We start from the raw sequence: 15428 nt of genomic DNA on the forward strand, positions 1-15428 counted from the left end.
AGCTGTCAGTTAAAAAAAAAAAAATCCCCAACCCCCCAAATGCTTTGGGTGCTGACTCCAATCTGTGCAAATCACAGTTTGGATTCCTGACCCCTGCCTGGGGCAGGGAGCGTTTCTCCCTTCAGATAGCTGTTTAGGTACACTTGTTTCCTGCTCTTCCGGACTCATTTTCAGCAGGCTATGGAAAGAGGTTTTAAGGAGAGAAATGAAATGTGCAAGGGGTGGTTCTGTTAATGAAAAACTTAGTGATACTCATTAAAGCACAGTAAAGACCACCATCTCGATAGGTATAGGGACCACCGCAATGGGGTCTTGCATGGGGGAGAGAGATTGGGCTCAACTCTGAATACAGGGTGCACAGTGGGAATTCATAGTCAAGGGGCAAAGGTGGTGGTTGGGGTCTGTGAATAGAAAATTACTAAGAGGAACTATCAGGGTAAGAGGGATTCTGGTGAAACTGACCTAACAGGACTGTTGCTTAAGACAGGCCAAGGCAATAGACCACTCCGGGATGGTAGAGGGTGAGGAGCCTGATAAGGGTTGGAGGGTGATCAGATACCCAAGGGGAAAGGGGTTTTTTGCTAAGACTGGGTTTTACAAGGAAGCGCACAGACAGGCCTCGCAGAAAACTCAGAAGCCTGACTGAAGCTTAGACCTTAAGCCTCTCTGTCAGTTCTAATTATTGCCAAGGATTTCCCCCGCTCCCCCGAAAGTGACAAGGCAGAATAGCCAAGCATTTTATGTTCCTTTATTCACAAGGAAATGGTGCTTCTCCACCCTAGCCCGTGAGACCTGGGCTTGTCGGGGCTCAGCGGGTGAGAGCCGGGACCCTGGCTGTCAGTGACCGTAACCCCTCACGGCGGCGGCGCGAGTCCCGCGCAAGACTGCCCTCCCCGCGTGAGACACGCACGCCAGCTGCGGCGGTTCGGTTGTGACCCGAAGGCACTGGGGCCGCCCCTTCAGCCTTGCTATCTGGACTCTGTCCCTCGCGGCCCGGGGCTGATGGCGGAGATCCAGCCGCGCGGGTGTCGCTCCCGCGGCGGAGCAGCGCAGGGGAGGGAGCGGGATCTCCAAGCTCGCTGTGCCCGGGTGTGGGCGGCACCCATTCTAGTCGCCTATTTGTTGCGGATCCCGTTTCAGATAGCTGTCCCGACTTCCCATTTGGGGGCAGATCCCACCCCCTCCCCCTTTTTGGATACGGAATCTCGCTCTGTTGCCAGGCTGGAGTGCAGTGGCGCGATCTCGGCTCACCAGGACCTCCGCCTCCCGCATTCAAGTGATTCCCCTGCCTCAGCCTTCCGAGTAGATGGGATTACAGGCTTACGCCACCACGCCCAGCTAATTTTTGTATTTTTAGTAGAGATGGGGGTTTCACCATGTTGGCCAGGATGGTCTCGATCTCTTGACCTCGTGATCCGCCCGCCTTGGCCTCCCAAAGTGCTGGAATTACAGGTGTGAACCACCGCGCCAGATCTTATCAGATCATCCTTGCAAACTCAAAACCCCGCAGGGGAAGGCCTCAGAGCGGGGATTTCCAGTCTGGGCTCAGGCCTCCTTTGGGCTGCCTGAAGCCAGGAGTGTGGTTTTTAACTAAAACTCAGCGCCGGCGCCACGTGACCGCAGCGGCGCCCAGCGTCCTGCGCGCGAGCAGAGGAGACCCCCCCCCACCCGAATAGTAAGCGTTAGGAAGGACTCCTCTCTTCTAAGATAACAGAGTCCTCCTCCTGTACGCGAGGACTTCCTGGTCCAGTAGGGGGCGTTCGACCTGGTTTGAGGGAATTCCCGGCGGGGCTTTCAAAAACGCTCCCTTTTCCCTTCCGCTAACTTCAGGGGCCGGGAATGGACACTTTCACTTTCCTCAGGTCGGGCCACGCCGCCTAGCTGGCATTCACAGCGCGCAGGAAACTGGATGCCAGCCGCGGACACGGGCACGGCCAGGGTGAGGCACCCCAAGACCTCCCAGTGAGCCAGCGGCCGGGAGCCGGAAGTGCCCCAGGCGCCGGGAGCGCGCCAGGACCGGAAGTGCACCGGGGCCCGGGAGCGCGCGGGGCCCGGAAGACGCGGCGGCCGGAGGAGGTCCGCAGAGTTCGGGCGCCGCGCAGGAAGGCGAGGCTTTAAGTTCCGGGTGGGGTGCGGGTCCTATGACCGTCCGGAATTTGCCTCCCGGCTCGGCTCTGGAAGCTACGAAGGGGCACGAGAACCGGAGCAGGGGACCCTGAGAGCAGGGAAACCGGTAGCCAGGTCGGAGGAGCGCGCCGCAGGTCGGCGCCGCCAGCGCGGGGACCGGCCCCGAGAGCGAGGGCGGGCTGTGAACCGGCGGCACAACGCGTTCCCGCGGGTCCCGGTTCCGCTCAGGCGGGGAGCGGCTGGGATGGGTCGGTCTGAGGTCGGTCCGCGAGCGCGGAGCCCGGGAGCCCCAGCTTCTGGAAGGTGCTGCGGCCGGCCCTTGGGGCCGAGAAGCAGGGCGGGGAGGTTCGGGGTCTGGAGGCTGCAGACCTGGCTGTATATCCAACCAGCTGATTTCAAACTTTTCTGTGATCTTCTGCAAGTTAACTAAGTCTCAGTTCCTTGTTTGCGAAATGTACTTAATATACACCCCAGGGTGAAATAAATTTGTCTGCATGGACTGCAGCGCTGTGGGCTTGGGAGGCGCCTTAGTGGGTAGGAGTCACTAGTATCACTGACTTTTGACAGAAATTAAGGTGCATTGGCAAAGGTGTGCCCCGTGGCCAGACAGGTTGGGAGGAGGGCCTGCTAATACTTTTTCTTAAATTGTAAACAGCCATATGGATGAGCAATATATTATCAAATTATGATTCGGAGAGGACTGTCGCTGACTTCCGGTTTCTGGGCAAACCTCTGCTTCAGGAGCTTCTGGCTTGATTTTTTTTTTTTTTTTTTTTTTTGAGACGGAGTTTCGCTCTTGTTACCCAGGCTGGAGTGCAATGGCGCGATCTCGGCTCACCGCAACCTCCGCCTCCTGGGTTCAGGCAATTCTCCTGCCTCAGCCTCCTGAGTAGCTGGGATTACAGGCGGTGCCACCATGCCCAGCTAATTTTTTGTATTTTTAGTAGAGACGGGGTTTCACCATGTTGACCAGGATGGTCTGGATCTCTTGACCTCGTGATCCACCCGCCTCAGCCTCCCAAAGTGCTGGGATTACAGGCTTGAGCCACCGCGCCCGGCCCTGGCTTGATTCTTAAGTGGAAGGTAGAGACCTAGGCCCTCTGAGTCAACTCCTCTCTGGGTGAGGCCTCAGCTTCGGGACTGCAGAGTGGAGGCAGAACAGTTGGGATAGGGAAAAGAGAGGCCAAACTAGATCTGAGGCTGGCGTGGGCCAGGGGCCTCAGGGTCTACCTGCTGGCACAGTGATGCCCCCTGGCCCCTATTGCTGGTTCAAGTTTGACCAATCAGAAGTCTTTTTAGCTTAAGGGCGGGGTGTTGGCCAATGAGACCTTACTGTGAAATAAAATGGCTTCAGTTGATTGTAACTCAGTCACTATAGAGGAGTGGAGAAATCTGGAGTAGGGCAGATGAAAGGGGTATTTTAGGGATCGGATGGGCTGGGCACCCCAGGACAGTGGCATTTGAAGTGGTAATGAGAAGGAACATTAGAGGCCTCCGCCTCCTTCCTTTCCTCCTGTGCTGAGTCAGCACAGATGCTGCACGGAGGTATCTCTAGTTGGCTCTGGCTGCCTGTGGGGGCACCAGCTTTGGGGAGGTCAGAGGGCTCTCTGTCCAGCGGCTGTTCTGCCCACAATCACACCTGCTTGATGCCTGTGAATGGCCTTCTGAGTCTCCTGGGCCCTGCTCACCTCTTGGTCACTTCTGGCCTAACCTGCACTGATGAGTAACTGTGCCTGATGACTGGAGGTATTCCAGCTTATTGGAATTCACTGGACTTAATTGTTTTTGTAGGAATCAAAGATCAACTCCCACTGAGGATAAATGGACTGTAATTCTGGGTGTGACTAGAGAGTGAGATTTGCCTTCCTGAATTAAAAAGCAGGTCATTAAGCTTGGGCACTGACACTTCTTTGTGAGAAGGTACAGAGATGGAAACCTTACAAGCTGAGACTAAAAAGAGGGTCCTTCCCTCATGGCTGACAGCCCAGGTGGCTGCAAAGAATGTGGCACCAGTGAAGGCCCCCAAGAGGAGGAGAATGGCAGCAGTGCCAGTGGCAGCAGCAAGGTGCGACAACGCTGGTCAGACGACTCCTGCAAAACGCTAGTGGAGCAGGGACCCCCACGATCTGGGCCGGGTCTTCCAGTTTAGGCAGAACAGCAAGATGGGTGGGTGTTTCAGTCTGATCATCTCCTGAGATCTTAGGAGGTGGACCGGCGGGAGGCAAAGGCGAGTTGACCCTTGAGGACGCCCTCACTTCTGTCTCTGCATGGGCGAGTGCTCTGCTGTCAGCACACACAGAGTTGCTTCTCCGTGTCAGCCAGGCTCTGATGCCAGTTGTCCAAAATGCCAGTCTCTTCCTTTGCCACAAACATGGTTCCATTAGATGGGTAAGATCAGGGGTAGGGTCTGTTCTCCTGAGCGGTGCCTGCTCTTCCTCTGAACAGACCTTCAGGGATGGACAGATGAGCAGCAGCTGCGGGGCCAGCAAGTGATCAGCAGCTGGGGAGTGAGTGAGTTGAATGATGGTAATTGCTGGAGGGGAGTGTCTCCAGGCTGCAGCATCAAGTGTGCTCCCCCCTTCCCCCATCAAGTGGGTGTTCCCTATTTCCCTGTCCGGCTCCTCCTCCTCTAGGATTTCCTAACTGACAGCCCTCCCTTGTGACGGCTGCCGTCTTTCCCTAAGTGTGGTCCTGCTTTCAGGTTCCTCTCGATGCAGCCTTGGCTTGAGGTCCCCTTCCTCTTGCATCCACGCGTGTGTTTCAGGGGCAGCTGTCCTTCCCTACGTCCAGATCCTTGTAGGGCAGTTGGTGGAAGGTGGGAGGCACTCCACTGTTGCCTCCAAGAAGCCCGTGCCAGTCACTGGGCTACAAGGCTGAGGAAATTGTGTCTGTGTCGGAGGAAGCTCCTCAGCCTCAGAGGTGCTGGTGCCTCCTGCCTGGTGGGAAGGCACGGGGAAGAGGCCCTCTTGCTCCTGTTTTCTTTGTCCTTGTGAGACCTGAGAGCCTGTGTCATCTGTGCCTTCCGTGTCTTTGTTTCAGACTCCCCGCGACGAGGACTGTGTACTGCATGAACGAGGCTGAGATAGTTGATGTTGCTCTGGGAATCCTGATTGAGGTAAAGTCAGCCGAGCCGCTTAACTCATGACCAGAAACTCTGCAGACTAGGCCCTTGGTCAGTGTCAGTAAGAGAGACACGCTCTGCCGCGGGCTGCGTCGTCTTCCTCCTGCTCCTTGACTCGCTCTTGTCTCGCCCCTGCTCCCCAGGCCTCTCCCCATGCGGTGTGCACCCAGGGGGTGGGTCTTTGGGGCTAGACGCCTGGGAGGGCGTGTGTGTGTGAGGGAGGGTGACTGTGCACTCGTGTGGATGTGGACAGGACATGAAGTGTTTACCTCTTTGTGTTCTTGGAAAGTGTCCCAGTTGGGTAGATAGCCATGGCCCCTCTCCTGAGCAGAGGCTGCTGAACTTCCTGGCTTCTTGCAGTAATAATTGCAGTGCCTCAGAGAAACTACAGCACTCTGTAGTTTCCCAGGTGCCTTGAAAGTGTGTGTTATGTCATTTTAGCCTAGCAAGAACCCTGTGGTATGGTTGTGTCAAGATGCTATTACAAGAAATCGAGCCTCTGGGACTTTTCCTAGTGCTAAGACGTGGGCCCACACCCAGGTTTTGTATCCTGGGCTCCTTCCGTTCTGTCACCAGCCTTTCTAGACATGCTTCTTCCATTCGTTTTTTTCCTTTCCCCTCAGCTAATCCTTATGTCTCTGCCTGCTTCTCTCCCAAGTGGGTCCTGGCTTCTTCAAAAGCTGAGAAGAGGGGGTCAGGGGCTGGAGTAGGGTGAAGAGAGGGTGAGTGCTCAGGATACGGGTGCATTGCCTGGCCTGGTCACATGGGCTTTGCTTCTGGATATATCGTACATTACTGACAGACAGATCGGCGTGTTAAGGAAATAAAACACGTTTGTTGAGCCTGCCGTTTCCTGTACCCACAGAGCCGCAAACAGGAAAAGCCCTGCGAGCAGCCAGCCCTGGCAGGCACTGATAACCCACAACCCTCCCCTCCCTGCTCTGTGTCGCCTCACACGAGTTCTGGAAGCAGCAGTGAGGACGAGAACAGTGGGAAAGAGGCACCGGCCCCAGGCCCCAGCCCTTCCCAGAGGCCGGGGAGTTCCAATTCCCCCTCCAGCAGGAGCCCCGAGGAGGAGGACGAGGAGGAAGAGGAGGATGCGCTGAAATACGTCAGGGAGATCTTTTTCAGCTAGGGCATAAACACGGAACTTCCTGCCGAGAGCAGCTGGAGGGCAGCTGAGCTTCCGCTGGTGCTGCTGGGCCGCCCGCCTGTGGGAATGGGGCTCTCTGTGCTCCCACCTTTGTGCCTTCCTGGGCCTGGCAGATTCACTCCAGGCCTTGGGGCTGCCGTTCTGAGTATGCGGAAGCCATGGCTCAAAAGAGATCCCATTCGAATCCCTCTGTGTGTACTGCGCCCTCTCCCAGCTCTGAGGCGCTGGAATCCCAACTGTCTGTGGTAGTCAGTGACCAGGTTCCAGGGAGAACGATGTCATATGCTGGTCCAGCTGACTGGAACCAAAGAGACAATACTTTTCAAAGAAAAGGAGCGCAGCTAGGCGCCCTGGAATTGCTACAGTTTAGTCCGCATAATCTCTCCTAAAGGAGGAAGCCTGTTTAAAAAGTAGTTTCTATCATGGTCAGTCAATCAATGAGCTCCCACCCCTCCAGCCAGCCTAGAAGGCAAATGAGCTACCCACAGTTCTCTGCCCTGTCTGGGAGCTTGAGGCCACAGCGTACAGACTGGTAAGCCAGACAGGCCTCTTCCCCCAAGCTGCTACCTTGCTTTCACCAGTACCTTGGTCCCCAGGCAGTTAGCTATAAAGCAAGAGGGACAGCCCAGAAGAGACACTGAAGACGAGATCACACCTGAGTCCATGTTTCTGCCTCTGTTTTCAATGTGGCCTTGGACGGGCGTAGATGAGTAAATCATTTGCCATACAGGTTTTCCGATACACAGGCGCTGGAAGATACACAACATTCCCCAGTGTGTAAGTTGTGTCAATGTCCTTTCCAGGCCCTGGTTGGAAAGTGGAGGGTGGCAGCATTTGTATGTGTACAACCGTCCCGTCCTGTTCACACTGATTTGGTGTCCCCCTGGGTCTCATCATGGGAGTGATTTGCCGGCAGATGCATCTGCTCTATCAGGCTTCAGGTCCAGGGAAGCTTTGAAGCAACTAAGGCTTCTCTTTGTGCCCCATGTGTCCTGTCTTTGTCGAGTCACTCAGAGATCATTCCTGGGCCTGTGGAAGTGGAGTCCCAGTGGTGGCTCATGGCAGCCCACTCCCCATGGTGGGCCTGGTGGAAGCTCCCTAATCAGGGCCCCCGGGACGCTGAGGTGCTCACTTTTTTTTTTTAATATCCTCATTTGTTGCCATAAATCTTCGCTAGATTTCAGTTTGGCATTTTGCAAATCAGCCTGGACGTCTGGCCTTATGATGGGAATCATTCCCTCCTGAAGCTAGAGGAAGATTTGCTCAGATCCATTAATTAAAGCAGAAATTGCTATGACAATGAGCTGCATGGTTTTAGGGAGTCTTTGGAAGCCTTGGATGTCCTGAAGGACAGACAATCCTACACTAAGAAGCCACAGGTGCTCTGGCTGCCCTTGGTGTCCCTTGGCCTCCTTGATGTGGGGTCCCCACCTCTCTAGTGGGTTCCATCTGCTGGAGCTGGAGATCAGTATTAGCTATAAAATGAGATGGCTGAAAAGATGTGCCACCTCTGAGCGTGGCTGGAACTGAACCCTTGCAATCACATAAGCCTTTAGCAGCTCTGAAGCTCGCTTTTAGCTCTCTCAGCCCTCAGAGGGAACACAGCTGTGGCCATGAGCAAGAGGATGAGTAAGCCCTGGGCGCTGCTCAGAGCAAGAAACCCAGGCCCCAGGAGGGAGAGCCTGACCCATTTCCACACATAGGAGAGGAAGAGGCCCAGGCCGCCAGCCAGTAGCATGGAGGATGCACCCAGGAAGCCCACTGCCAGCCTCCACTCTCCCTCGTCACTGTTGCACCGGGCTAGGAGGAGAGGCAGGGGCACAAAGAGGGTGAGGACCAGGGCCCCATACACGCCAAGCCTGGCCAGGGCCAGGCCAACCCGAGGCACCCCCAGGGCCTCCAGCTCAGGGAACTGGTGACACTGTAGGGTGCCGGTGTCCTCATTCCACAAGCAGAAGTTGTAGAAGCCGATTCTCAGGTTGGGCAGGTCAGTGAGGTTGCCAGCCTTCCAGAGGAGAGCGTAGAACATCAGGGAGATGACCACAACCGTGAGGACCATGATGCTCACGAACAGCAGCAGGTCGCCCCACCGAGGCCTTGGGCTGGCCATCTCTCCTGCCCTCTGCCGGGGGACCTGCGGGGAAGTCACAGCCATCAGTCCAGCTCTCCCTTGCTTGCTCCCTGTGTCCTCACAAGCTCATGTTCTCCCTTTGGCATTTCTTACAAACCCATGGCAACCTTCCCTCCTACCCTGCCCTCTGCCAAAGGCCAGAAATCTGAGGTGACCTCCTGCCAGGATCCTTTCCTAGTAAGTCATTAGCTGCCCTCTGATTTGAGGTTGGGAGGAAAAGTCTCCCAGGCAGCTTTGAAAGTGTAAAACATCTTAAACTGAGCAAAGTGCCCTTTAGCCAAAGGCTTTGCTCCAGTCCAAATACAAGCCACTGGAAGCATTAGTGAGGGGATTTCTCAGATCTTTTTTGAAGCTGGGTTTTGGCTGAGTTGCAGGGCAAGGCCCACCCTTGCTGGGGACCTGAAGATGGAGGAAGGTATTGGTTTTTACTACAGCTGCCAAGACAACCACCTGGGGAGCTGTAAGAACTACCCATTGCTGGGCCACAGATCGATCAAAGCCCAACTTTTGTGCTTAGTGCTGGGCACTGGTGTGTTTCTGAAGCTCTGTAGCTCGTTCAAAGCTGAGCCTGGGCTGAGGACCACTGCCACACCCACTCTGATTTTACCTGCTGTGCTCTGGGAACTCATTACTGGGCCAAGACAAGACATTACCTGGTGATGAAATCTCATTATATGTTCATTATTTTAAAAACATACATTTTTTTCTGACAGTGGTAATATATGTTAATTAAAGAAAACAATAGAGGATTTTTTTTTTTTTTGAGATGGAGTCTCACTGTCAGGGAGGCTGGAGTGCAGTGGTGCGATCTCAGCTCACTGCAACCTCCACCTCCCAGGTTCAAGCGATTCTCCTGCCTCAGCCTCTCGAGTACCTGGGACTATGGGCATCTGCCATCATGCCTGATTAATTTTCGTGTTTTGGTAGAGATGGGTTTCGCCATGTTGGCCAGGCTGGTTGCAAACTCCTGACCTCAAATGATTCACCCACCTTGGCCTCCCAAAGTGCTGGGATTACAGGCTTTTGCAAAAACAAACAAACCTTTTATCCCACCATACATATCATAAAACCACTGTTAATATTCTACCAATATTTTCTACCTGTGCTGATGTATTTTTACGTAATCATGCTGTTAAACATAATGTTTTTCACTAGATTTAATAAACATTTTTCAACATTATTAAATATTCTTCAAAAACATGATCAATGGCTGCATAATAGTTCACATGGAATCATCCATTACCCTATCATTAGACAAATTGTTTCCACTTTTCACCATTATAAGTGATGGTCAGTGAAGATGCTTGTGCGAATCTTGTTTGGAATCTGATTTTTTTTCTCAGGTGAGCTACCTGTAAGTGCACTTGTTGGGTAGAAATATCTTTTAGTGATCTTGCTGAATATTGCCTAACTGGCCTACAGAAAACTTGCTAATCATAGTCCGTCTAGTTGTATATAAAAGCGCCTACTTTGTTATACTCTTTTAAAACATTATTTTCACTACTTTTTAAATCCGAATGGCTTTGTCCAGTTGGCCTCTGAAACAGTGGTCTGCACACTGTACCTTTACATATGTGTATTTTCCAATATGGAATAAGCTTTGGCTAATATGGTTTGGCTGTGTCCCCACCCAAATCTCATTTTGAATTATAGCTCCCATAATCCCCACGTCATAGGAGGGACCCAGTGGGAGGTAATTGGATCGTGGGGGTGGGTTTTCCCCATATTGTACTCATGGTAGTAAGTCTCATGTCTGATGGTTTAATAAAGGGCACATGTTCTCTTGCCTGCTGCCATGTAAGATGTGCTTGTGCTCATCCGCTGCCATGTAAGATGTGCTTTTGCTCATCCTTTGCCTTCCACCATGATTGTGAGGCCTCCCCAGCCATGTGGAACTGTGACTCCATTAAACCTCTTTTTCTTTATAAATTACCCAGTCTCAGGTATCTCTTCATAGCAGCATAAAAATGGACTAATACAACAGCATTCACACCTGGAAGTGACCAGGAACACACAGCTTCAGGCTTTGTGAGGCACAAGATACTGGGGCCATGATATCAGGTGGCCTCCTGTAAGCCCTGGGAAGGAGTCCCAGGTGGTCTTCAGCAGCAAAATGAGTGGTGGCCCTGGGGAATGACCCAGAGGCTACACAGCCCTGATGATCAGCTTCTTAGGGGACCCCTCTGGAGGAACAGGCCCCTCCTCTTCCCCAGAGGTGACTGGAAGGTCTGTCTCGTTCCACATACTGCATTTGTTCTGCGAGAACAGAAAGGGACCAAGTGGGGAAAAAAACAACATGGAACAAGCTGAGAGAGAGGGTGGTTCCATTCAAAGGACCTGGTGTGTAATAAAGGTTGACCAGCAACTCCTTTGTCAGAGACCTGGGCACACTGGCCAGCAGAGAGCTGGGGCCTGGGAGTACAGCAAGGGCAGGGTCCACACTGCTACCACCTCCCCTTGGATGCCACTGCTCCGGGCTCAGCAGTACTGGGCCGTCTGTTCAGTTCTGCCTAGGTCTGCCTGTGGCTTCTGCTCCAGAGGAGCTGGGTGGGCACAGTTGGAGTGGAGGAGTGAGGGCTGTCCCAGGAGAGGCCCTGGCTGCCGCCTCCAGTGGCACTGTCTCTCCAAGGCTCTGGAGGTCCTGGGGCCAAGGACCTGAAGACCCAAGTTTGAACATAGTTGAGAGATTCTTGGAGCAATGATGCTTGTGACAGATTTATTGGGAATTGAAAAGATGGCTTTGGTCTGCATATTATTAGCCTGGGATGATAAGGAGTTTTAACCATTTGAGTCTGTGGTATGGGAAAAGTTGCCAACAGGAACATATTTTGTATGGTTTTGCTTATTTAGCAAATGTTGTAAAAGCCTATATCGATGCTTTTAATGGGTTTGGGTATTTTAGGGCAGGCGTCCCCAAACTTTTTACACAGGGGGCCAGTTCACTGTCCGTCAGACCGTTGGAGGGCCGCCCACATACTGTGCTCCTCTGACTGACTGCCAATGAAAGAGGTGCCCCTTCCTGAAGTGCGGCGGGGGGCTGGATAAATGGCCACAGGGGGCCACATGCGGCCCACGGTCCGTAGTTTGGGGATGCCTGTTTTAGGGTGTGCATGAATTTCCAGGACTTGTCTGATTTATATCTACTGTTGTGCTGTGGAAAAGGTTTGACTTGCTCCATTGTTCAGGACCAACTGGGAAGGGACTTGGGGATGCCTTTGTTTAAACACTCCCTCTCACTTTTCCTATTTGAATTCTGTTATACTGGGACCCGCCCCCCCCCCCAAAAAAAATTATGAAGCATTTTGCCTCGAAAACAGAGCTCCCTTTTTAAAAATTAATGTGGCTCCTCAGAGGGGAGATTGCATCAGCCACCTCATGGCAGCTCCTTCCAGGCACCAGGAACCTTTGTTTTGACTTCCTCATTTTTCTCTGAACTGACCTTTTGGTGGTTTTAAATGTAGAGCAAAACAAAATAAAACAAGCCAAGAAGCCCAGGACCAGGCATGTGGCGAAGGTGGCAGTCCCTCACCTTTTGGCAGTCCCAGCTCCTATGAGGCTCTCCACTATCTGGTGCGACTTGGAACTTGAACTTGGAATTCTCTGGTGACGCCCAGCTTCCACTCTTGCCTTGTGCAGTCTAGCACCTGCTCGGCTGCTCAGGCTGTGTATTAATACATTCCCATCTGCCCATCCTCAGCTACTCCCCAGCTCCTAAAGTTCTACCCGACTTTCCGTTTCTCTAAATCTGATCCATGCAGCATGAGCATTCATTCCTGGGCTCCTTCAGCCCACACTCTGGTTTAGCTATAAATTAGGATTTACTCTCCAGCCCAGTGTCATGTCTCAGAGGAACAATCTTCATCTGTTTTGCTGTTTTGATACACAGTAGGGGCTTTTTTTTTTTTTTTTTAAATGAGTGAATGAAATTGCTACATGGTCTCCCTGAATTCTTTCATGTAGGAATCTTGGTTACACGTCTTAGGACAGCAGAGCTGCTTGAGTGAGGGCTGTGTTTAATGTCACATGCATGCCCAGCACAATGCTGGCGTGGCCCATCCATGCTTTCCATTGGAACTATGGACAGACTTTAGGAACTTGTGTATGGAGAGGGTGGAGGTTAGTGCTCTCTTCTTTCCCTAAACGTTTTGCAGTGGCAGCATATGGTTCTTTGGTTGGAAATCTCATAAGACTCTTCTACTCTACTTCCCCACAGGCCTACCCTGGTTTTTGTTTTTGTTTTTGTTTTTGCTTTTCTTTTCTTAAACAATCCTGATAATGACACCTTCACCACAATGAACTTTTAAATTCCCTTTAATGATTAGCCAGTGTTTCCTTCAGAGGGCAAATGGGAGACTGCTGAGTCACTGGCCATTTTTAGATGAACTTTTTCCTGTTTATAAAATAACACATGCTGATTGCAGGAAACTAGAAAATACATGAAAGTGCAAAGAAAAGACTAAAATTCATCTGTGACTTCACATTGTAGAAATAACCACTCTGAACAGCACGCTTCTTTTATAGTGTTGCTTTACACTGTTGGGATTACATATGTATGTTTGTATCCCACTTTGTGAACATCGTTCTACTTGAACTAGAAAGTTTCCTAAACACTATTTTAAGGGCTGCATATAACTGTATCATAATTTATAGTGTATACACATGATGCTTTGTAACGTTATTTTGTAATGGTATGAATGCTATGGTGAATATGTTGTGAATCAATTTATCCTTCCACCAGGAGTTTAAGAGAGTGTATGTCTCATCTCATCCTCCCCAGTATTGCATATTCTTGAGTCTTTTATTCTTTGATAATGACAAATGATGAATCAGTGATAGTTTTTCTTCGTATGAGTAAAGTTTAACGTTTTCAAGTGTTTGTTGACCATCTGTATTTCTTCTCTTGTGAAGTGCTGTCAGTTCTTTTGCTATTTTAAAAATCATTTTGAGTTTCAGTTTTTGTTTGTTGGTCTGTATGAACCCTTTAAAAATAAAGGCTCTTAGCCTTTTGCCACTGTAATTGTGTCAGTAAAGTATAATCTTTTTCTGCACTAGGTCCTCTGGACCCAGACACAGATTTAGACTTCAGGTCAGCATGTAACTTGACCACTGTCACTTGAGAGTCACAGCCTGAGCAGGGCCTTAGGAGGGAGATGATTTCTGCTTAAAGGCAACACAAATTCCTAGTTAGGGAAACAGAAGGAAAGCATTCTCAGGAGAGTAGTTTAAGGCAGCTTTTTTGTTTGTTTGTTTGTTTAAGCACCTCTAAAATTTTCATAGTAATAAGGGAGAATGGGATGGGGGCTGAAAGAGACATGAATATTGTATCATTTAATTCTAAATTGTGTTTTTGTCAGGTTCTTATTTGAAAGGATCAAGATGGCTAGCTAAATGCAGGTAGTTTGTGCCTCTACCATGGTGAGAAGTCAAAATAGTAAGTGGATCCATTTTGCACAGATTGTCTAGGAGAGAATGCTAGGATAGGCCGGAGAAGATATGGGAAACATAAGTAAGTAAGGGGAGGGTTTGAGGCAGCTGGCCCAGCTGGAGCTGACTGAGAGTCTGGAGAGGCTCCTGATGTGGGGAAACAGTAAGAGAGAACCCCCTAGGGGCTCCAAAACAAACTGTTAACAGTCTTGGCCATGGGAGGAAACCTTGACCCACTAGGACCTTGGGCCTGACATACAGAGATCCTAAACATTGCACAGAGACATTGCTACAGAAAGGAAACCCATGCAAAATCTCACAGGCGTCTGAACCTGGAGCAGCCTCAGCAGGGTGTCATTCTGAGAGCCTAGATACTGGGACTCTACAGACATGGCTCTTGCTGCTGAGCTGCTCCAAGGAGGGAGATGGGAGAGTGGGTGCCCCCATGTACCCCTGGGAGGGTCTGCTGCCCTGCTGTGGGCTGCTAGTGAGACAGATGTGTGTAGACAGCCCTCCCTTCAGCTTCTTTTCCACATTGCTTGTCTGGGAGGGGCACTCTGATCCGAGGTCCAGGGTGGCATTTTGAGAGTTTAGTGCTGGGCTGTATCCCCCTCCCAGCCTGAGTTTGGGCTGATGAGGCTGCAGTGGCCTCCTTGCTAAGGAGGGCTAGGGAAATCAGTCCAACCTACACATATCTAGGACAAGACCCACTGCCCTGACACGGGCTGCTGTAAGACTGAGACATAACCAGCCCGTATGTTCCACAGCTTCCTGTCAATGCTGCTTGGCTGTGAGGTGCTCCACCCTCTCTGGTCTCAGGCTACAGGTGCTATTTTGAGTTTATTGTTGGACTGCACCCCTCCCTGGGACTGAGATTGGGCTGGTGCAGCTGTAGCTGCCACCCAGCCAAGGATTAACAGGGAAATCAGGCTGTCCTTTGCACATCTAGGTCAATACCCACTGCTCTGCAACATGCTGCTGTGGAGACTGAAATGCGAGCAGACCGCCTTCCCTGCAGCTTCTTGCCCATGCCGCCTGCCTGGAAGGAGCCGGGCCCTCTTGATCACAAGCTAAATGTGCCATTTTGAGAGTTTAATGTGGGTCTGTGCCCCACCTTCTTGCTGAGTTCAACTTGATGTGACTGCAGGGACAAGGAATCCATGCTCTCTTACACATACCTAGGACAATACCCAGCGACTGCTGCTGGCTGCTGTGAGACTGAGACTCAAGTAGACCACACTCTCTACAGCTTCTTGCCCATGCTGCTTACCTGGGAGGGTCCCCCTTTCCTGCCTTCTCTGATCACAAGCCCACAGCTGGTACCATTTTGAGAATTTAATACTGATTCACAATCAGTCTATGTGTGAGGCAGTGTGGCTGCAGCTGCCACCCATGTGGAAATGGGACAGGGATGATCAAGCTCTCCTAAGCACACTTAGAGCAATGCCCATCACCCTGCTACAGGTTGCTGT

At 51.5% G+C, this 15428-nt stretch overlaps 2 protein-coding genes across 3 annotated transcripts; one reads left to right on the forward strand and one right to left on the reverse strand.

Moving 5' to 3' along the window:
- The first annotated feature begins 4055 nt into the window (after nucleotides 1-4055).
- On the forward strand, nucleotides 4056-10464 carry CYREN (cell cycle regulator of NHEJ). 2 transcript variants are annotated; one of them, XM_010342836.3, is made up of 3 exons: nucleotides 4056-4192; nucleotides 5167-5242; nucleotides 6114-10464. In XM_010342836.3, the coding sequence occupies exons 1-3, from the start codon at nucleotides 4056-4058 to the stop codon at nucleotides 6381-6383; spliced, it is 483 nt and encodes a 160-aa protein (XP_010341138.3). In that variant the 3' UTR covers nucleotides 6384-10464. The 2 variants fall into 2 exon arrangements, with proteins under 2 accessions (XP_010341138.3, XP_074235139.1); XM_074379038.1 differs by lacking the exon at nucleotides 5167-5242 and having other exon boundaries at nucleotides 4056-4231; nucleotides 6116-10464.
- Nucleotides 7051-8556, reverse strand: TMEM140 (transmembrane protein 140). The gene has a single exon (XM_003920977.4). It carries the CDS (start codon nucleotides 8554-8556, stop codon nucleotides 7954-7956), a length of 603 nt encoding a protein of 200 aa, XP_003921026.2. The 3' UTR covers nucleotides 7051-7953.
- Nucleotides 10465-15428: the final 4964 nt, after the last annotated feature.

Source organism: Saimiri boliviensis, chromosome 10, assembly GCF_048565385.1.
Source record: "Saimiri boliviensis isolate mSaiBol1 chromosome 10, mSaiBol1.pri, whole genome shotgun sequence".
Lineage (NCBI taxonomy): Eukaryota > Metazoa > Chordata > Mammalia > Primates > Cebidae > Saimiri > Saimiri boliviensis.

Excerpts from the sequence above, each read along its gene's own strand:
- CYREN (XM_010342836.3), top strand. The coding sequence starts at position 4,056 with ATGGAAACCTTACAAGCTGAGACTAAAAAGAGGGTCCTTCCCTCATGG. Across the intron at positions 4,193-5,166 it reads GTGCCAGTGGCAGCAGCAAG|ACTCCCCGCGACGAGGACTG; the intron begins GTGCGACAACGC and ends TCTTTGTTTCAG. Across the intron at positions 5,243-6,113 it reads CTCTGGGAATCCTGATTGAG|AGCCGCAAACAGGAAAAGCC; the intron begins GTAAAGTCAGCC and ends CTGTACCCACAG.
- TMEM140 (XM_003920977.4), bottom strand. The coding sequence starts at position 8,556 with ATGGCTGTGACTTCCCCGCAGGTCCCCCGGCAGAGGGCAGGAGAGATG.